At 36.4% G+C, this 22723-nt stretch overlaps 1 protein-coding gene across 3 annotated transcripts in view; it reads left to right on the plus strand.

Moving 5' to 3' along the window:
- The window catches only part of ITPR2 (inositol 1,4,5-trisphosphate receptor type 2), a 496325-nt gene that overhangs the window by 388776 nt on the left and 84826 nt on the right, over positions 1–22723 (plus strand). For 2 of the 3 annotated variants that reach the window (XM_059402745.1, XM_059402746.1), the window contains exons 46-49: positions 655–762; positions 8095–8287; positions 11042–11167; positions 22215–22390. In XM_059402745.1, coding sequence (XP_059258728.1) covers positions 655–762; positions 8095–8287; positions 11042–11167; positions 22215–22390 — 603 coding nt within the window. Of the gene's footprint in view, positions 1–654; positions 763–8094; positions 8288–11041; positions 11168–12387; positions 12870–22214; positions 22391–22723 lie in introns of those variants that run through there. The other variant, XM_059402747.1, reaches the window with a different exon arrangement.

Raw genomic sequence — 22723 nt, forward strand, 5'->3', positions numbered from 1 at the left:
CATAAACATTCAAATGAGAGAGAAAGATTACTTCTGTCAACGGCAGTTGAAGATCATTTGTGGTGAAATTTTCTCTCTTTAAATGCCCATTTCGAATTACAATAAAACTGAGATAAAGCATCCATTTTGACATATGAATATTCAGAAGCATAGGACTTCAGTACAAACGGCTAATGTAGGGTTTTAATTAGATGCCATAAGAGAAATTCTTCTACTTATTTATGTAACTAGGAAGCTGTCATTTAGATTGGTACTGCTACCCTACTGAAGTATCACACTCTTGATGATGTTTGATGTGCATGTGGCTTAAATTTATTATAGGGAGCATTGGTTGTATATCTCTGTGGGCATTATTTCTTCCCAGTGCAATCATACATTTATCTAAGATACTAACTTAATCAACAAATATTAATTGAGCACCTACTCTGGGTGATACACGGTCTTCTCATGCTAGGAACATACATATAGTAATAATCGCTGATCCTCATGATTTCTTTATTCATTCCTTTCCATGGACATGCTTTCCTCAAGCATGATTAATCAGCATTAACCCCACCACTGTGATGCTATGAGTACAAGTAAGCAATTTCAAAGTTTGACCTCAGAAAAGGGGGAAAAAGAGACCTAAACCCTTCTCCTTCTCTTTCCTTCTAGTTGGCTCGTCACAACAAACTCTTACAGCAAATGCTCAAACCAGGATCAGATCCAGATGACGGGGATGAAGCCTTAAAATACTACGCCAACCACACTGCACAGATCGAGGTAACCATTTCTCAAAAGGGATCAACTGTGAAAATACATGTTCCCTTTCTCTTTCAGACCATTTTCATAATTGTTTCCTAGAACAGTGAAGCAGAATTGAAAAACAGAAACTGTAAAAGTATACATCATGTGTTAAGATGCAAGAAGTGATCTGTAAGAAATTGAGGTGTATTGCCTTCAAAGTCATCTTTCTTTGTTGGCCAGAAGAACTCTGTGTAAATTTTCTTTTGTAATTAACCTTATTTGTGTTTTGTGTTGGTCATGGAAGCAATCATTACGGAGCAGTGATGTTTTGATGAAAAAATTATTATAATAGAAGCTATCATGCAAGAAAAACATTCTCAGTAAAAACTTTAAAAGGCTCGTTACAAGAGAGATCTCTGTGTAAAACAGGGTTCAAAAGTGTGGAAGGCACTATGAAGTTTCATGGCAATAACATAGACTTGGAATGCTTTAGCAATTCCCATTTTCAGTACGCAACAACTGACCTCCCCCCCCCATGAAATATTATTTAATAGCTGTTGGCAGTTCAAGATGAATAGGTCAACATGGACCTATCATTATGTGTTGTGAGACCCATCTGGCTGTCATTTACAAGCTCTGGTATCATTTTGACACTAGTTGGCAGAGCTAATCAGGCAGAAGTGAGCAGAGTAGTTGACGCTTGTCACTCGTAATTTACATTCATACATTTATTCATTTTGACGCATATTTTTTAGTTTACAGCAGAATGCAGGATGCGTATCACTGCTATTAACTCTCAGGATATATCATCACTATACCTTGCAGTTTACTATTGCCAAACGTTTGGAATAATGAACATGTCACAAAATTGGCCTTTTGCTCATGTTTATAAACATTAATGGTACTGCAGCTTTGGTAGGAGACTCGACCTAGGAACCCATAAGCTGGACTGCACCAGAAACATTGCTTATTGCATCAGGTGCTTGGAGCTGGAGAAGCTGGCCACCTCAGGAAGTAGGAGAAGTTGATATGGATTTATCACCAAACCACTAAGGTTTTAAGTGAAGGGGCACTTCACTTCACTTCTGAAGCTCCCAGAAGTCATGGTCCAAAGCTATGTAATTAGAAGGGATAGGAATAGCAGGTGGGCCGAGAGGGCCAGAGGAAGGATTCAGTTAATACCTGTGTCAGAGCTGGGACTTTCGTCTAAAGTTGGGCTTTTACTGGTTCCAAGCAATGAGGGGGAATTTCACTGGAATTACATAAATTTGGTAAATGTTTGCTGATCGTTTATTTACTTTCTATAATTACATACACATATAGAAGACAATTCCATGTAGTAAGTGCATAAACAGAAGGCCAAGGAAATGTAGATAAAACAGCAATTAACTGTGCCTAGAGAATTTCAGGATGGGTTTCACAGAGACAGTTGCTATAAAGAATATATTAAATATTGAGTAGAAATTTCTCTATTGAAGATTGGACACAGAATTTCAGATAGAAGTAAATAAAGGGAAGGTGTGAAACCATGAGAGACCCTTGATACTGGGAAACAAACTGAGGGTTGCAGAAGGGGAGGTGGGGGATGATTGGGTAACTGGGTGATGGGCATTAAGGAGGGCATGTGATGTGATGAGCACTGAGTGTTCTACAAACTGATGAGTCATTGAACACTATATGATGTAGTATATGTTGGCTAATTGAATTTAAATAAAACAAACAAACAAAAGAATATACAAGGGGGGGACTCTTTTCAAAAGATTATTCTAGTTGCTTTTGGAGAAAGGATTCGAAAAGAGAATGGGGCATTGGATGCAGGTAGATCAGATGAAAGAGATATTGTTTTAAAAATTTTATTTATTTATTTATTTATTTGACAGAGAGAGATCACAAGTAGGCAGAGAGGCAGGCAGAGAGAGAGGGGGAAGCAGGCTCCCTGCTGAGCAGAGAGACCAGCTCATATGCTCTACTCAGTGAGGCCTCTCACCCATCAGGTAATCAGTAAGTTTATCCCATTGTCTTCCCATAGCACTTTGGTTGTGCTGTTAGTATAATATATCATTTTGGAAAATGTATCTTATGTATTACTTGTCCCTTGCTAACACTGTGCCTGGAGCATCCCATGATAATGGTTATTATTGAAAATTATAATTTTTCTAAAGTTATAGACTCAAAGACTCTGAGAAACATGAGGACTTTGTGGATTATTTGGTTTACTTACCCATTCAAGGAGAAATTACTCTGTAATCATCTTTACTTTAAATTGTTCCTGTGACAGATCTCACGACTTCAGAAGAGAACAGGTCCAATTTTGAATAACTTGAATAATTAGAAAGTTACTTTTTATAAAGAACTCACACTAGCCACTTTAATGTCTCCCCACTCTTCAGAACATTTGCTCCTCTGTTAGCATGATGGCTTGGCTGTCACATTTGAAGAACCATGATGATTACTGAACTAAAGGCTCTTAGAGATTGGGATGTTTTGTGTTTTCACGTTGTGTTTTCATTTTGAATTCCCCAGAGTTCCTCAAGGAGTAAATAAGCTTTTGTTGAATACATGTATTGAAACAATTATCCATTTGGCTTTTTACAGTTAATACACTCCCACTGTCTGCCGTAATTCCTCCCATTTGTCAGTGCCCCTTGTAGAATGTGATGACCAGAATCAAACGTAACATTTCATAAGGGGACCAAATTGTTGGATCTATAATAATGAAAATTCTATTTCTTTTTTTCAGATTTATTTATTTGAGAGAGAGAGCATGTGCACACAACCATGCATGAATAGGGGGTGAGGCAGAGGGAGAGACTCTCAAGCAGACTACCCACTGAGTGTGGAGCCCAGTGTGGGAATTGATCCTATAATCCATGACATTATGATCCAAGCTGAAATCATGAGTCAGGTGCTTAACCAGCTAAGCCACCCAGGCACCCTTCTGTTTCTTTTTTTAAATTTATTTTTATTCTTTTTTTTTTTTTTTAAAGCAAAAGCAATGCATCCTTTTTTCCCACACCCCATCCACTGACTCTGGCAACCACCAATCTATTCTCTATATCTATGAGCTCGTGTGTCTATATGTGTGTATCTATATGTGTGTGTGTCTTTGTATATACCTATACATATATATATATGTATAGGTATATATTCAGATTCTACATATAAGAGAGATCAGGTGGTATTTGTCTTTCTCTATCTGACTTATTTCACTTAACATAATGCCCTTGAGGTCCATTCCTGTATTGTCACAAATGGCAAGATATCATTCTTCTTTATGGCCGAATAATATTCTACTGCAAATGTGTACCACAATTTCTTACCCATTCATCCATTGACAGGCATTTAGGTTGTTTCCATATCGTGGCTATTGTAAATAATACTGCAGTGAACACAAAGGTGCTGATATCTTTTCAAATTAGAGTTTTGGGGTTTTTGGGACAAATATGCAAAAGTAGAATTGCTGGATCATGTAGTAGTTCTTGTTTTAATTTTTAAGGAATATCTGTATTGTTCTCCACAGTAGCCACCCCAATTTACATTCTCACCAATGGTGCACAAGAGTTCCCTTTTCTCTATATCCTCATTAATATTTAATATCTCTAGTCTCTTTAATAATAGTCATTCTAACATGTGTGAGAAGATATCTCAGTGTGGTTTTGATTTGAATTTTCTTAATGATTAATGATGTAGGGCATCTTTTGGTGTATTTGTTGGACATTTTTGTGTCGTTTTTGGAAAACTGCCTATTCATATCTTCCACCCATTTTTTAATCAGCTTGGGGTTTTTTGCTATTAAATTCTTTTTTTTTCTTTTCAAGTTTTTATTTGAATACTAATTAATGAACATATATGGTGAAATTGGTTTCAGGTGTAGAATTTAGCGATTCACCACTTTGATTTAACACCCAGTGTTCATCATAACAAGTGCCATCCTTAATGCCCATCACCCATTTAACCCATTCCTTATGCACCTCTTTCCATCAACCCTTAATTTGTTCTCTATAGTTAAGACTCTTTTATGGTTTGCTTCTTCTCTTTCTTTTTCTTCTCCTATGTTCATCTGTTTTGTTTCTGAAGTTTCACATATGAGTGAAATCATGCAATATTTGTCTTTCTCTGACTAACTTATTTTGCTTAGAATAATACTCTCTTGCTCCATCCATGTCCTTGCAAATGGCAAGATCTCATTCTTTTTGATGGCTGAATAATATTCTATTATATATATTTACCACATCTTCTTTATCCATTCATCAGTTGATAGACATTTGGGATCTTTCCATAGTTTGACTATTGTTGATAGTGCTGCTATAAACATTGAGGGGCTTGTACCCCCTTCGAATTTGTATTTTTGCATCCTTTGTATAAATACCTAGTAGTACAATTCCTAGAATGTAGAGTAGTTCTGTTTTTAACCTTTTGGATTATGTGAATTCTTTATATAGTTTGAATATTAGTCCCTTATTGGATATTTGATTTGCATATATTTTTTCCCATTCAGTAGCTTGCCTTTTCATTTTGTTGATGGTTTCCTTTGTTGTGCAAGAGCTTTTTAGTTTTATATAGTCCCTTTTTTTTTTTTTTTTTAATTATGGCTTTTGTTGTCTTTGTTTTTGGTGTCAGATCTAAATAATCATCTTCAGGACCAATGTCAAGGATCTTACTGCCTGTTCTCTTCTAGGAGTTTTTATGCTTTCAAGTATTGTGTTTAAGTCTTGATCATTTTGATTTATTTCTTTTACTTTTTTTGTAAGGTAGTGGTCCAGTTTCACTCTTTGGCCTGTAGCTGTCCAGTTTTTCCAAAACTATTTATTGAAGAGGGTGTCCTTTCCCCATTGTTTATTCTTGGTTCCTTTGTGGTCAATTAATTGGCCATATATGCATAGGTTTATTTCTGGGCTCTCTAATCTGTTCCATTGATGTGTGTTTCTGTTTTTATGCCAATACCACACTGTTTAATTACTATAGCTTTGTAATATAGGTTGAAATCAGGAAGTGTGATACCACTAACTTTGTTTTTCTTTCTCAAAATTGTTTTGTCTATTTGGGGTCTTTAATGGTTCCATATAAACTTATAAATTTTAAACCTGGTTGTTCTTTTTTTTTCAAGTCTCTTTGCCCTCTTTGAAAAATGCCTTGGAATTTTTATAAGCATTGCATTGAATCTGCATATTGCTTTTAGTAGTATGAATACTTTAAAAACATTAGTTCTTCTAATCCATGAGCATGAAATATTTTTCCATTTATTTGTGGCTTCTTCAATTTCTTTCATTAATGTCTTATAGTTTTTAATATATAGATCTTTTTTCTGCCTTGGTTAAATTTATTCTTAGGCATTGTATTCTTTTTGATGCAATTCTAAATGGGATTGTTTTCTTTATTTCTCCTTCTGATAGTTCATCATTAGTATATAGAATTACAACAGATTTTTATGCATAGATTTTTGTAGACTGCCACTTTACTGGACTTGTTTATTATTTCTAATAGTTTTTTGATGGGATATTAAGAAAACTTAATACCATGTCCTCTAGGTATAGTGACCATTTTACTTCTTTTTTCCAATTTGGATGCCTTCTATTTCTTTTTCTTGCCTAATCGCTCTGGCTAGGACTTAAATACCATGTTGAATAAAAGTGGTAAGTGATAACATCATTGTCTTGTTACTGATCTTAGAGGAAGAACTTTCAGCTTTGAACTGCTGAGTATGATGTTAGCTGTAACCTTGTCATGTATAGCTTTTACATTGAGATAAACTCCCTCTATACCCCCTTTGTTGGGAATTTTTAATCATAAATGGATGTTGAACTTTCTTAAATGATTTTTCTGCATCTTTTGAGATGATTATGAAATTTTTATCTTTCATTTTGTTACTGTGTTGTATCACATTGACTGATTTGGGGATGTTGAAACATATTTGCATCCCTGGAATCTATCCCACTTGATTGTGGCATAGAAACATTATTTCTTAAATGCATCCTGAGATTTTTTTGTATGTTTGTTTGTTTGACACTGTTGGATCAAGCAAAACTTTCTTCCTGCTACAATACCAAATAGATCCAATTTTTCTTTTGTATGATTGATTTCTTTAACCTATGTTCAAGAATTTTATTTATCACAACTAAATTTTATTTTGTGTGTTTTATGATAATATCCTAGTATGTAGTTTGCATATTTAACATATCATTTAGGATAGCTTCAATTACAGATAACAGAATAGAATACCAGATAGTCAGTTGTTTGAACAATAAAAATATTTTATTATCCCACATAAAAGAAAGTCTAAAGGTACCAGTAGTTCTACAGTTGAGTCAATGACTCAATGATGTCTTTAAATATGCAGGTATTTCCCATCTTTCTCTAGATGTTCCTTATTATACTGGTGATATCTTACCTCATGGTTGCAAAATGGCTGTGAGCATTTTAGGCATTGTGCCCTTATACTACCTTTTGTTCTACATGGAAAGAAAGAAGACACAGGCCAAAAGAAGAGTTTTTGTGTTGTGTATATAGTTTTTTGTTGTTATTATTTTATTTGCCTGATGTAGCTCTCTGCCTTTTCTTGATTCCCTTTCCCCATATCACCGGCTGTTTTTACTTGAGCCACTGTATCAGCCCAAGGTGGTGGAGAATAAGATGACCCTTCTGGTTTACACCAATCCTGATTCTTTCTTGAGGGTTGAGCAGAATATATTAATAAGAATCTTGAGATTTAGTCTATATAGACCCTTGTTACATAGTAAGTTTCTGTGAAAATATTCATCCTGGTTTTTTTTGTTTTAGTCTAACATTACACTGTCACAGATACCAAATAAGACAAGTTCAAAATAATGAATATTTACATCTGGTGATATACTTGAATGGTTATGAAACCTACAAAAATATGTTTTACCATGAGTAGGAAAACATTTTAATGATAAAAAGCACCTTTCTCTGCAGAAGTCAGGGCACATCATGTTGAGTATGTCCTTTGGTCGCCAACAGCAACAGCTCTTTTAGGAAGACCAAGCTAAGAACCAGAGACAGATATACCAGGAGCTGTGTTTAAGGTTATGAAGCCAATCACTTAGTTCTTAGTTTTCTGATGTAATTCATGAAAATAAAAAGTGGGCCAAAGTTTCACATTAGTCTAGAAAGAATAAGGATTTGGGGTTTTGTTATTTATAAGATATTCATGATAGATTCATCAATTAATTTTTCTTAAAGACAACAATAAAAAGTAGTACATTAAAGGATTACTTTAGTTATTTCAAGCTGGCATATTTTTCCAAACCTGAATTCAAAAGATACATTCATAAGCTCATGCTATAAACAAAAAATAGTACAAGACTGAAATTTCCAAAGGCTAAAAGAAATGCAAATTAATATTTTCAGATTGTTCGGCATGATAGGACGATGGAGCAAATAGTTTTTCCTGTCCCCAATATATGTGAATACCTTACACGAGAATCCAAGTGCCGTGTGTTCAATACAACTGAAAGGGATGAACAAGGAAGTAAAGTGAATGACTTTTTCCAGCAAACAGAAGATCTCTACAATGAAATGAAGTGGCAGAAGAAAATCAGGAGTAAGTACAATAAACCCAAATGGTTAGTTTTGAGCATTATGGTAGATAAATTGGTTCTTTGGAACACATAACAGCATTCATTCAAATCGGTTTTTAATTTCTTACCATCTGATGTTACTGAAGTCACTTATAGGCTTAAGCACATAAGCTCAGTCTACACCTGGGCGAGAGCTGAGACACCTGCGGCTTAATAAAAACAGAAGACTAATTAGATCATCTTTTAGTGCTTATCCTATAGTTTTATAAATACTATGAAATGCAAGGTTGCAGCTGTCTATTTTAGCTGCTGGACAGCTGAGCTTTGCAGTCCTTGAATAGGTTCGGACTGGCCTTCACAATCAGTGAACAGGATAGAGAGACATCAACACCACCTCTCTCATCCTCTGTTGTCTTATGATCTTACGATGGAGTAGATCGTTTAATGTTTTCTTCAAAGTCATCCTTTCTTTCAACATATCTTTACCTTGCCAAATCAGACTAAAAATTCTGGGACACTTATATTCCAATAAGGCAGTGTTACCATTTTACAGTTAAAAATTAGTGTGATATAGTTCCCATTACTTATATCTCAAGGGTCAAGTCTTTGGAAATACTGAGTTTTCAAACTTAAAAATTTTGAAGTTTACACTAAGTTTTGGTTTATTTTCCCAGATACAAAGAGTTTTAACAAAATATAGTAGGGATACACTCTTGATTAGGTCTTTTTTATCCTTAGGGGAAGTTTTTTAGGCAAGCAGGCCTATGTTCTCAATACCTCTATTCAACAGTGCTTCTAGTTTCCTAGGAACTTTAATGATCATGGTTTATGAATTTGAATGGAGCTTGAGATGTGCTGTCTTTGGATATAAGATTATGTGCTTTGGTGAGTGCTGTGAAGTGTGTAAACCTGGTGATTCACAGACCTGTACCCCTGGGGATAAAAATATATGTTTATAAAAAATAAAAAATTTAAAAAAAATAAAAATTAAAAAAAATATTATGGCATGTATTGTTAGACTATCTTATCAGAATATTTGAAAAAATAAAGAAATTACTCTCCCTTGGCATTTGGTCATGAAGAACCTTTTGGAGTTGAGAGAAAATTCTGAGTGTCCAGAATACTTATATAAAGGCTCAATAGTTTTATTTGGGACATTTGAAAAGCTCAGATTTTATCCTTGAAAAAAGGAAATTGAATAAGAAACTAGTGTTTGTGTGGTTTGTTCTTTTTTGGATAAATATCTTATCATTTACTAGAAAACAAATCTTAAAATAATTTCCAGTGTACATCTTACATTGAGAATTTGGAAGCAACTTACAAGGAGGTTACAATAGAAACTAAATCATTAGAAACTAAATCATTAAATATATGCATCAACATCTTCTAGTTTTGTCTTAATATTCTTTTTAAATTTATTTTTCCTGCCTTATTTTCTGCCTTTTTTTTTTTTTAAAGATTTTATTTATTTGACAGAGAGCTAGAGAGAGAGCACAAGTAGACAGAGCAGCAGGCAGAGGGAGCGGTGTGCTCCCTGCTGAGCAGTGGGCCTGATGCGGTGCTTGATCCCACAACCCCAGGATCATGACCCAAGCTGAAGGCAGCCACTTAACTGCCTTAACGAACCAGACACCTCAATATTCTGCGTTTTAAAAAGAAGACTCCTGATTCAAAAATGATGGAGATGCAGATGTTTACAATGTAACATACATTAGTCAACTAAATGCCATGGCAGATCACAGGCTATTCCAGTATTGGAATGCTTCATTCTAAGAGAGGGGAAAAACGTACTGAAAAGAAGTACAGTTTAGAATTAAGCAGAAGATCCCAGATTGGAATTCAGAGAACCTAATTTTAAAAGTTTATACTTTCTACTTGAAAGTTGTAGTGCCTTTCTCCCTCAAGCAACTCCAATATTTTAGATTTGATGTTTAGATATTATGAAGTAAGAATGGATGAAACCTGAAAAGTCATGTAGCCAAATTTGTATCCACTGCCTATCTGTTCAGTTAGAAGAGGTAGAAACAGCAGATATTGGGTTAGGGTCAACTTTGTTCAGCTGATGAGTTTATTAATTCACTTCTGAATATAGATATGGAGTCTCTTTTCTGAAAATACTTGGTAAAGACTCTCCTACTTATTAGTACTTCCTGTTGTGTCTTACACATTTTTTTCTGCTGTTCTAAACCCAAGTGCTTAGGAAGCATTATGATTTAAAACTTACATACCATAAATCACTAGTTCCCAGTAAGCAGATCTAGGCCATGCTGTTAAGTTTCAGAATTTCAGGTAACTATGACCGGGTCATAGGTATTTTCACCAGACATGTATCTGGCTTGGGTTTTTTATTTGACTGTAAAGCATGGGAGTGGGACTAATTTATCAATATTACTCAGTTATAAAGTGATACATACTATTCCATGAAGAGGGGACCCAGGAAGCCATGGACGTCTTTCTCCTAATCTGCTCCAGGGTTGTATTAGAGAGTTATTACAGAATCACTTTTTCTGACCATGTTTAGCAATTACAAAATTACTCACCCTTTTACCACGGCTTAGGTATAGGTTGGATGAGCAATAGAAAAGTAATCAAATAGAAAATTCCCTTGTGGTGTTGATTATAAACTTTCTTATATAAGTCATTTGGAATGTTTGTTTAAATAACACTTTCATACTACCTTGCCAAAACACATTTGGTAATATGTTATTTCAGTAGGATTCATGTGTTGAAACCAAAATTAATTATTCTATTTTGTCCCACCACTCTTTGCTTACTAGATAACCCTGCACTGTTCTGGTTCTCGAGGCACATATCCCTCTGGGGGAGCATTTCCTTCAACTTGGCTGTGTTCATCAATTTAGCTGTTGCTCTCTTCTATCCATTTGGGGATGACGGAGATGAAGGCAAGTGCTTGTTTTTCTTTAAATGCTAAATAGGTTAAAGTTCTAAAAACAATACTCTTGATGATACTTTCCTCAGCTATTTATAGAGCTTCAAAATAATAATAATGGAATTCTTGTTAATTTTTTCTGTATTCACTGAAGGTAGAGAAAGATGCTAAGAAGATCAGGCAGAAAACTATTGTCAGTAGAAATGTTAGTATTCAAAAAGCTCATATGCAGAAGAGCTATTAGAACTATGCTATACTGGCAAGCAAGGCAATGAAAAAGAATTCTTTCTACCTAATTAATATGACTGGAAGCATTTTAAATATGGTACCTTGATTATATGGGGGAAATGAGTGCGAAAATATTTATTGTGATTACCTGAAGTAGTGGAGTTTATGTTTCACCCTCTTTCTTACTTTCTGTCTTGTTTAAAGTTTCTAGAATGAGTGCATGTGGACGCTGAGAAACATTTTTTTAATGTAGAGCATAGGAAAATAGGATCATAGGGAATATTTCAGATCTCAGATTAGAAGGGTAACTCTTGTTTCCAATCTAGGATGTCTCTACATAGATAATTGACTGAAATTAATATTATTAAACTAATAATAAATGAAGTTTTACAAAAGCAAAGACAAGAGAAATTATCCCGTCTTAGGTGAAACAGGAGATAGAAGTGAAATATACTAACGGTGGAACCATGGGAATTGAGTTTTGTTTAAATCTGGCAAAGTACATGGGAAAATACCTTACAGCCTTGGGATACAATTGGGAAAGTAGCTTCGAAATGTGTGTGGAAAGAAGGGCTTGAAGGAAAAGATGAGAGACATCAGCAAACACGAACCACAAATTGCTTTCTTATCTCACCTGTAGGACTGTTGTAAGAATTTAATGAGATGCTATACAGGTAAGGCATTTAGAATAGTGTCTGGTAAGCATTCTGTGAAGCTTAGTTACTGTTGATGTCATTGTCATTACAAGGTTAATGTTAATACTACAGAGGGAAGCCCAGTGAAAGTGATGGTAAAGTGATGGTATGACGAGAACAACACGTGTTTAAGCCTATTTCAGATGGACTGGAGGTGAGCATGAAGGGAAGTGAGAGTTCAGGAGAAATCTGCTATTTCAAGGCTCCATTACAGATGCTATATATCAAAGTCCTAACTTTTAGCTGTAATTTGGGTGGAAATATCTATCTATCTAACTATCTATCTATCTATAATTGGTTCTTTCTGAAGGCATGCCAGTGCTGAAAGAAGACTATTCGGCAGTGGAGCAGCTGTGTAATGAGGGAAATGGCAAATGAAAACAGAACAAGTATTTGGCCATCCATTGTGGGAAGTTGCAAATACAGCAGGAAGTGGAAACAACTTTCTTTTCACTGTGTTTAGTCTTATTTAGTGATGATAGCACTCTTGGCATAGAGGAATGTAACTCTTGTAAGGAGAGAAGTCCAAACATGAAATGATAAATTGGTATCATCTGCACACAGAATGTGGAGAGTAATTGTGGAGTCCCAGTTAATAGAAGCATAAAGTCCAAGATATGGAAGCAATTTTCAAGATCATCTAATATCAAATCCTCATTTGACAGATAAAAAGATGGAATCCCAGAGACGCTAAAAAAAAATGGTAGATCTTAGAGTAGAAGGTTAACTCTTTTGTTTCCTAACAAGATCTTTTCTACATAGATAATTGAGTTGAAAGCATAGAGATAACAAGAAGAGAACAAATCTTCATACAGAACATTTTTTTTTAAGAGTTCCATCCATGATAACCCTTACCTGACCACAAGAGCCAATGTACGTAGCCTCTGCTGCCACCTATTGTACGTGAACTATAATGGTAATGGGCAATGCCACCCCTCTAAACATCTACTTTTTACTCATTCAGGAGAGGGTAAAACACCGGATACATTTTTTATACTTGCCTAGTAACAGTTACAATAGTAATATTGATAATAATAATAGCGGCTGATGTTGTTTACCACTGGATTGGGTCAGACAGAATGCTAAGCACTTCCCATGCATAATTTCACTTACTTTTCCTGACAATTCTGTAAAGTAAGCACTTCATCTTTATGGATGAAGATCTGAGGCTTTAGAAGATTTGCCCAATAATTCAGGAGTGGAGTCCATAAATATGTATTTTTTTAACAAGCTTCTGAGGTATTGCTGATGCAGCGGGTCGTTGAGCAAGCACTTGAAACCACACATGTCGTAGAATTTGCAGTAAGGCTCCAAGAGAAGAGAGCAAGAAGACTAACCAAACAAGACTGGAAAACAAGACGTCTTATCATCAGGTGACGATGCAGACTTCACTCTTCAAAAAGGACTGGATAAAAGTTAACAGTAGTAATCAAGGTGGAGGCTCAACCTTTGGCATCTGCGTTGGTTGGAGAGCACTGACGCGGAGAGAGATGAGAAAGCATGAGCAGCCATTTTGGCAATATGGACTACCAAAGTCACATTTGGGTAATCTAATTGCAGTTCCGGGTGAGTTATTTAATGATAGCTCTAGGAATACAGTTAAAATTTTGGTCAGGATTAGCTCAGTCTCTAACCTTCAGCTGTATACTATGAATAGCTGGAAGACTGAGAAAACAAAGTTAAAACTGAGAAGCATACATGGACATCAGAACCGTCTGGAGAAGGGAAATCCTGTGCTGGATATGCAAGTTCTCAAATGCCAGATTTTGTCAAACAGAGTCTGGATGACTACTTGCCAGGAGCACTTCGAGCTGATTTAAAGGTGGATTACTTGAGGTGGAATAGTTGAGCATTAACATTCCTTCCAAAAAGTACTAAAAAATGATGGAGACGTGTCAAAGAAAACAAGATTCAACTTGAAAGGCCTTCCAGTGTCCACATCTGCAGACATTTTGAGAGAAAAAAAAGTGTTGACAATAATACAAAATAACCCGTAGATCAAAATGAGAATGCAGGAGTCCATATGGATTGTGAGAAGAGAAACCTCCTCCTTCAATAGTATTTTAATTAATAAATGTAGAAGGAGTGATAGAAATAGAATAGCACCATTTGGCCAGCAGCACTGTAGTAAGAATCATCAGTGGATGCTAAAATTAATAGGTGACTATTAGAGGACAAAGAATAACGAGAAACAGGATATTGACATAGTTTCAAAGTATTTCAACCAACGTACTTACTAATTACAGGAGGAAAAACAGTAATGTGGAGAAATCACTCAAAGTGATCAATGTTAATGTCACCAGTAATGAGACACAGCAACACTGAGCATCTCTTAATATGATGCACTGACAAGGGCACAGTAGTTTGTGCCAAAAATACATAAATCGAAGAACCTTTAGACAAACACAAAATGAAAGACATTCTTCAAAGTAATTGGTCAATAATTGTGAAGTGTATGAAGATAAAGATAGAGGAATGGTTCAAACTGAAAGAGACTAAAGAGACATGACAACTAATGACACTATGTGACCTTAGTCCAAGATAAGAATTTTTAAAAAAATTTTTTTTTAAATTTTTGTTTATTTATTTGACAGAGAGAGAGATCACAAGTAGGCAGAGAGAGAGGAGGAAGCAGGCTCCCTGCTGAGCAGAGAGCCCGATGCAGGGGCTTGATCCAAGGACCCTGTGATCATGACCTGAGCTGAAGGCAGAGGTTTTAACCCAGGCGCCCCCAAGATAAGGATATTAATTGGGCAAATGATTAACTTTGTATAAGGCCTATAGATTAGATAAAAGTGATATATTATAATAAAACACATAGGAACAAACTTAACCAAGGTGGTGAAAGACATGCCTTCTGAAAGGTATAAAACACTGATTAAAGAAATTGAAGATAACACAAACAAATGGAAAAAAATTCCATGCTCATGGACTGAAAAAACCAACATTGTTTAAAATAACCATACTGGGGCACCTGGGTGGCTCAGTGGGTTGAGCCTCTGCCTTCGGCTCAGGTCATAATCTCAGGGTCCTGGGATCGAGCCCTGCTTCGGGCTTTCTGCTTAGTAGGGAGCCTGCTTCCTCTTCTCTCTCTCTGCCTGCCTCTCTGCCTACTTGTGCTCTCTGTCTGTCAAATGAATAAATAAAATCTTAAAAAAATAAAATAACCATACTACCCAAAGCAATTTACAAATTTAAAGCAATCCTTATCGAAATACCAACACTGTGTTTCACAGAACTAGAACAAATAATCCTAAAATGTGTATGGGACCACAAAGACCCTGAAGAGACAAAACAGTTTTGAGAAAAAAAACCCAAAGCTGAAGGTGTCCCCAGATTTCAAGTTGTACTACAAAGCTGTAAAATCAAAACAGTATGGTAGTGGCACACACAGAAAGGACACATAGATCAATGGAACAGAATAGAGAGCCGAGAAATAAACCCACACTTACATGGTCACTTAATCTATGACAAAGGAGGCAAGAATATGCAGTAGAAAAAAGACAATCTCTTTGACAAATGGTACTGGGGAAACTGGACAGCCACATGCAAAAGAATGAAACTGGACCACTTTCTTACACCATATGCAAAAATAAATTCAAAATGGATTAAAGATCTAAATGTGAGATGTGAAACCATAACACTCCTAGAAGAAAACATGGGCAGTAATTCCTTTGACATGGGCCATAGAAACATTTTTCCAGATATGTCTCCTCAGGCAAGGAAAACAAAAGCAAAATTAAGCTATTGAGCCTACTCCAAAATAAAAAGCTTTTTCATAGCAAAAGGAAACCATCAACAAAATAAAAAGGCAACATACTGAATGGGAGAAGATATTTGCAAATGATACATCCAATAAGGGATTAGTATCCAAAATATCCAAAATATAGAAAGATCTCAAAATATATTGATTTATATATCAAAATATATAAATAACACCAAATAATGCAGTTAAAAAATGGACAGAAGATGTGCATATACATTTTTCCAAAGAAGACATCCAGGTGGCCAACAGACATTTGAAAAGATGTTCAGCATCACTCATCATCAGGGAAATGCAAATTAAAACTGCAATAAGAGATCACCTCACACCTGTCAGAATGGCTAAATCAAAACAAGAAATAGCAAATGTTGGCAAGGATGTGGAGAAAAAGGAAGCCTTGTGCACTGTTGGTGGGAATGCAAATTGGTGCAGCTGCTGTGAGAAATAGTATGGACGTTCCTCAAAAAATTAATTACAAGAAGACATAGTAATTCAACTACTGAGTGTTTGTCCTGAGAAAATGAATGCACGAATTTGAAGAGATACATGCATCCCTGTGTTTATTGCAGCATTTTTTATAATAGCCAAGATATGGAAGCAACCTAATTGACCATCCACAGATGAATGGATAAGTGAAATAAGTCAGAGAAAGACAAATATAGTAGGGTTTCACTCATATGGGGTAACTTAAGAAACAAAATAAGTGAACACACAAAGAAAAAAGAGACAAACAAAAAGAATCTTTTTTTTTTTTAAAAGATTTATTATTTATTTTAGAGAGAGAGCGCAAGTGGAGAATGGCAGGGGGCAAAGGGAAAGAGAGAGAGAGAGAATCTCAAGCAGCCTAGGCGCTGAGCAGGGAGCTCAAGGAAGGGCTTGATATCCCCACTCTGAAATCATGAGCCAAAATCAGGAGTTGGACATTTAGTCAACTGAGACCCCCAGGTGCTCCCCACTAGAAACAGACTCTTAAATTAACAAACTGTTGGTTGCTGGAGGGGAGGTGGGGGTGGTGGTGAGTGAAATAGATCAAGGTGATTAAGGTAAGTACACTTATCTTGATGACACGGAGCAATGTACAATATTGGTGAATTATTATATTGTTCACCTGAAGCTAATATAACACAGCATTTAATTTTACTTCAATTTTTAAAAAGAGAAGATAAAAAGAGTGTATCATATTACTTTCTTTTTTTTTTTTTTTGATATAGATTATTGTAATGTGGTTATGTAAGGTGAAATCCAGGTGAGGGGTATATAGTAATTTTGCATTTTGTCTGCCACTCTTATGTAAATTTGAAAGTGTTTTGAAATGAAAGGTTAAAAAAGAAAAAATAAGGAAGTATGAGGATTCTGTTCAACCTTAAAATCCGTGGATTCTGGGAATAGATGTTAATCACGAAATCACCTGGGAAATCCTGGGCCAAAAAACAAAAAAGACCTTTGGTCCAAATGAGCCACTTTCCCCTACCCCAGACCTGCTCCAGGCTGGTTGAGAGTCACTGTGTCCTCTGTGAGGACTGGGGGTTGGCAGAGGCAGTGGGCTGTGTAAGCTTTCTCCAAGTATGTTTTCCAGCCTGATCACAGATAAGCTGGGAATGACTTAGATCTGGTTCACTGTTGGGTTGTAATATTAACTGAGAGAGTATTATCTCCCTTCCACCGGAGTGGTGATGTTGGATAATCAAAAGGAGATACTTAGGGGGAAGGTGATTCTCAGGGGATCAGCTTATAGTGCACTACCTCCCTGACTCCTGCTTAGATAATCCCCTTTCATGGCCGGGCTTTGAAGAGCTCAGTTTCATTCATTCATTCATTCATTCATTGGTGGAGGGGAACACTAAGCAGTTGTTTTTATTCATTCAGCTATACAGCAAGTTTTTTATTCATAACACCTTAGGGTAATGCTAATAAATGTGGTTGAGAATCAGAATAGGATTCAGGAACAAGGGAGAACAAGAACAACAAACATCTTCAAACATTGAAACAAAGAAATACTTTTTTTTCCTTTAATTAAGTGCAGCTTTCCCATAGACATCCCTAGCCTGGTTTGCAGTCTGAGGTGATGGGAAACGAGGCTTTGCAGGGTGTGCTATGGTGCTAACCAGGAGACTGAAACCCTGATCGGAGTCAATCTTAGGCATGTTCCGGGACCAGAGGCAGATTCTCAAACATTTCCCAGTGTTCCCTCTTTTTCATCAATCGAATTTCCCCTTCCCTGCCCAATTCAGTGCAGTGAGAATCCCCTTACTGCCTTTTCTAGTTACACTGTCGCATAGAGGGAAACTGACAGCAACGTCTGGCTTCTGCTTAGGCTGGAAAGACAACTGGACTAGCTTCGATCCACCTTCTCCAAAGAGCCTGAATGGTAGGGAGGCGCCGAGGAAAGCCCCTTCGGGCAACTGAAAGGCCTAGTGCACCCAGAAGGGCACTGCTGACCTTTGGGAAATGGAGGACATCTCAGCCCGAGGCTATGGACACTTGAGGGCAGTTCCAGGTCACCTCTCCTTTATCCCACACAATTCAACATGGTAACTGGGCTTTAGAGAACTCATAGTTAGAGATAGTAATGAAAAGAAGTTTACAAATACCACTTTTTAGGCCATTCTAAATATTTCTGGCTTCATCTCTCCTCATTTCCTCTTTACATTTTTGGAGGGGAAGCCATTTTTTCCCTTGGCCTTTCCCAATCATATCGATTGATTCTGAGAGGTCATTTCCACTAGGAATCACAAGCCTCCGATGCCAGGTTTCCTAAGGGGGTGAGCTCAGTGTGGATTTATTCAGGAATGCAGGGCTTATTTGTGGCTATAGGTTTTGGTTTGTTTGATTGGTTTATTTATTTAACATATGCTTCTCTAAAAAGGAAACTTGTACCCAAAGTGGAGGAATGAGGTGTTGCTGGTGTGGGCTGAGGCAGCGGCTGTTGGTGCTAGAGAACATCCCAGATGTCCATTCAGAAGTTGAACGTTGGCCATGCCAACTGTCCCTTTCCAGTTTGGCAAAGGCAGACAGTGGAGAAACTGCTGCCATGTGAATTTCTTACTTCCAGATAGCATATGACTTTTTTTTTTTTTTAATTACATTCAAATTTAGAGGGCAGTTCTTTTCTCCCCCCCCCCCAAATGCTTTGTGTTAAAGAAAGTTAAGTTCCTCAAGGTGATTTTAATTCATTTGACTGAATAACAACCATTGATGAAGTGTGGCTATATGCCAGGCACTGTAGTAGGCCCTAGAGATGCAGAAGTTGATAAAGATGTCCTGTCTTAAGGAGCTCATGATCTAATTCAGGGATGAAGAAATGCATAAGGCTCAATAGTAAAGAGCACCCATGGATTTATGGATAGATATCCTCTTTAGCTGGATTGAGATGGGGGAAAGAGGGAAGACTTGTGAGTTTATGTGGGAGGCAGAGAAATGGAGAGGGACTGGAGGTAAGAAGCAGCATGTTCTGTACAGTGAGCTGTACAGAAGTCATGTGAGGCAGACAGGAGAGTTCCAATACGTGGCTTGAACTGAGGTCTCCAAATTGGCTGTTTAAATTTTCTTCCATAAGGGACAAACTTCATACTTTATAAGACTTGAAAATATACAGAGTGAATTCTAGAAGATTTTTCCGTTATTAAAGTAACAATGCTTATTATAGAAAATTGATACAAATATAGAGTGTTAAGGAGAGTCTCCTCTCCTACCCTTAGTGGGTGAAAACCGGCTTTAACAATCCATACAGTCTTCTCTAGAGTTTGTCAGAGTTTTCAATTTAGTATTTTTTTTGCATTAAGTCTTCAGCTAAAAACTAATGTGACCATTCTAACAGAACATGATTACAAATTATTGATAATTGGCAATATTGTCAATAGCCACTTTAAATAACTTTTAAGTTTATTGATTTCACAAATACATATTTAGTATTAAACTGTGTACAAGGTGCAACATTAGATGATCTTTGAGTTCTGTCTACAAAGGGATCAAATGCCCAGTTTTAAATGCATGGTTATAATTTCTTGTTTAATCAGGAGGAAATCTTGGCAAGACAGATATTGCCGAGGAAAAATAGTCATGATGTGATTAGTTATCAGGCATGAATAATAATGAAGAGTGTAACTCTCACTGTCAATGCTAGGACTTTTAAAATAAGGACGTCACGCCAAGACACTGCTTATGAGTTATACTGAAGAGTCCAATGACTCACTAAAAGTCATTAAATGTGCATAGATGTTGGAAGTTTTAGTAAACTTAAGAGTAAAGCTCCACAACTTGGCAAATTTGTAACTGGAGACTTAGTTACTTACTCAAAATGAGCTCACAGATTATGTTTTTGCTTATTCATTTAATCAAGAAATAGTTACTTGTTGCTACATGCCACGTACCAGGATAGCCCCAGAGATGATCTTCACTCATCCAAAGCTTCCATTCTGATGTCATCCAAAAAAGCATGAGAGAAAGTTGAAGATCTCATTCTCTCCATGGCTCTTTGAGATTTGTGAAATCAGGGTAGTTGGTGGTCAGGCTGTTTCGGTAGACACAAAGTGCTTTTAAACCAAATTATAATAAACATGAGTTGGGCACCCATTTTGTTAGCACTGCCAGAGGATGGGAGTTAAGGTAACGTCCAGAGAAATGTACCCCTTTTCCTTCCCTACCTCCAAAGTCATCTTATCAGATCATAAATTTGGTGAAGGGGTGGGACGCCTAGGTGCCTCAGTTGGTTAAGCATCTTATTTCAGCTCAGGTCATGATCTTGGGGTCCTGGAATCGAGCCCCTGCATCAGCTCCGGACTGACTGGAAAGTCGGCTTGTCCCTCTCCCTCTGCCCCACCCCCACAGGCTCATGGGCAGAATCTCTCTTGCAAATGAATGAATGAATGAATGAATGAATAGATAGATAGATAGATAATTAATTAATTAATTAATTAGGTGAAGGGGTTAGATCAGATCTCTCTTCCCAACCATCCTTCATCGCTCTTTGCTTGGGACAACGTGATGAGGACAAACATTGCAAAAATAAACCTGTCTAAGCTAATGCTCTTTGCTACCTGACTTGTTTTGTTTTTTAATGTCTGACAGGCTTTTCCTACCTACTTTTGATCTGTTAGCACTCACTATGAACTGAAGGCTTACACAGAATTCAGTGAAGGAATTCAGATAATCTCAGGGCTTCACTGATAATACAGAGACTCTACACACCAAAGCACATGTGGTGTTTTGCATGCAGAAGTGAATTTTATAAATAATAAAAACTGGCCAAAAGAAATAGCTGGTGGAAAATCTCCATTTTGTTGTTTCCCCTGAGACTTCATTAGCCAATAGGCATGTGTTTGAGGTCCTATAGCTGATCTAATCAGCCCAGGAATGTGGCCCCTTACTTTACTTCTTCTGCAAATACAGCACCACATGACCTTCAACAGGGAATTCTTTGAATCTACATAGTCAGTGCAAACATCAGTAAATTATATATATATATTTTAAAAGGGAGATATATTTTTAAAGTGCTTTTGGATAACAAACTGAGAGTTTCAGAGGAGGAGAGTCTGGGGGGATGGGTGAGCCCGGTGATGAGTATTAACGAGGGGGGTGGGCACAGATTGCATGGACCACTGGGTGTTATATGTAAACAATGAATCATGTAGCTCTGCATCAAAAACTAGCGATGTACTGTATGGTGAATAACATCACATAAAATTTTCAATTTTGGTCAATTTCTAAAGAAATTTTGATACAATTGGGTTTATTTTTTAAATATTTGGAGCTTTTGTTTTCTGATGACTTTTGTTTTGTTTTTTAGAGCTTGAGTTGTCTTTCCAGTACACACACTCATACATATATACATATATCACATACATTTATACACATGTATATTTTAACAGGTAAAGCTTGTGTCTATTTTATTAAAGATGGGATATTTTACATTCTGAACTCTTTAGAAGAATCTGCAAGATAGAAACTTTATAACAATAGAACAAGACAAGGTATGAGTTCAGTGACAAAACCCTTAGTTTCACATGATTTAACTATGCATTTTACACTCATTAACCATAAGTTTTGAATTAAAGTTCCCAAGTGAGATACATCTAGCAGAAGTATTTAACATACAACTCTCATAGGAGAGAAAGATGAACAATTCTTAGAGTTAATGGAAGCCATTTTAGTGAGTATTTAAACATCCTGAAAATAATCACAAACTTTCTCGAAATGCAATAATGAGTAATGTGTTCAGAGACATTTCCTCTAAATATACAGTGTGTAGAGTGGGTTGTTATGAAATTCAGTGTCTTATGGCTGGACTTGCTATGTTATATAAAGTGGAGTGGCAAAGATTTTAACATTTTCTACTTTTGTTCTTAGTAAAAATAAACTTCTTCCACATTTTACAGGTACACTTTCTCCGTTGTTCTCCGTTCTTCTTTGGATAGCCGTTGCTGTCTGCACATCTATGCTATTTTTCTTCTCCAAGCCTGTGGGTATTCGGCCATTTCTTGTGTCAATAATGCTCAGGTCAATATATACAATAGGTCTTGGGCCTACATTAATACTTCTTGGTGCAGCTAATGTAAGTATTTTATTTAGCTTTGTCCTTTTGTAAATTATTTGAAAAAGTGTACTAACTATAGAAATGTAGCTCTATATCTTAATTCACATATACATAGTAAATTCTTATTTATTGTGAATTCAAATTAATGAGAGTTTGATTTGTATGTTTGTAATTTTGAGAGAGAAGGAAAAAATGACAAGTAAAAATTTTGATATATTTGAAAAGGTGACATTTGGGGCATGACCCAGTTCTGCAATCAACTTAATCCAATCCACTTTTAATGCCTTCTGTATCCTGTACCCAAAGATACTGACAAAAATGACTCCAAGCCACTGTGAACATCCTAAAGTG

The sequence above is a fragment of the Mustela nigripes genome, chromosome 6, assembly GCF_022355385.1.
Source record: "Mustela nigripes isolate SB6536 chromosome 6, MUSNIG.SB6536, whole genome shotgun sequence".
In the NCBI taxonomy this organism is placed as follows: Eukaryota; Metazoa; Chordata; class Mammalia; order Carnivora; family Mustelidae; genus Mustela; species Mustela nigripes.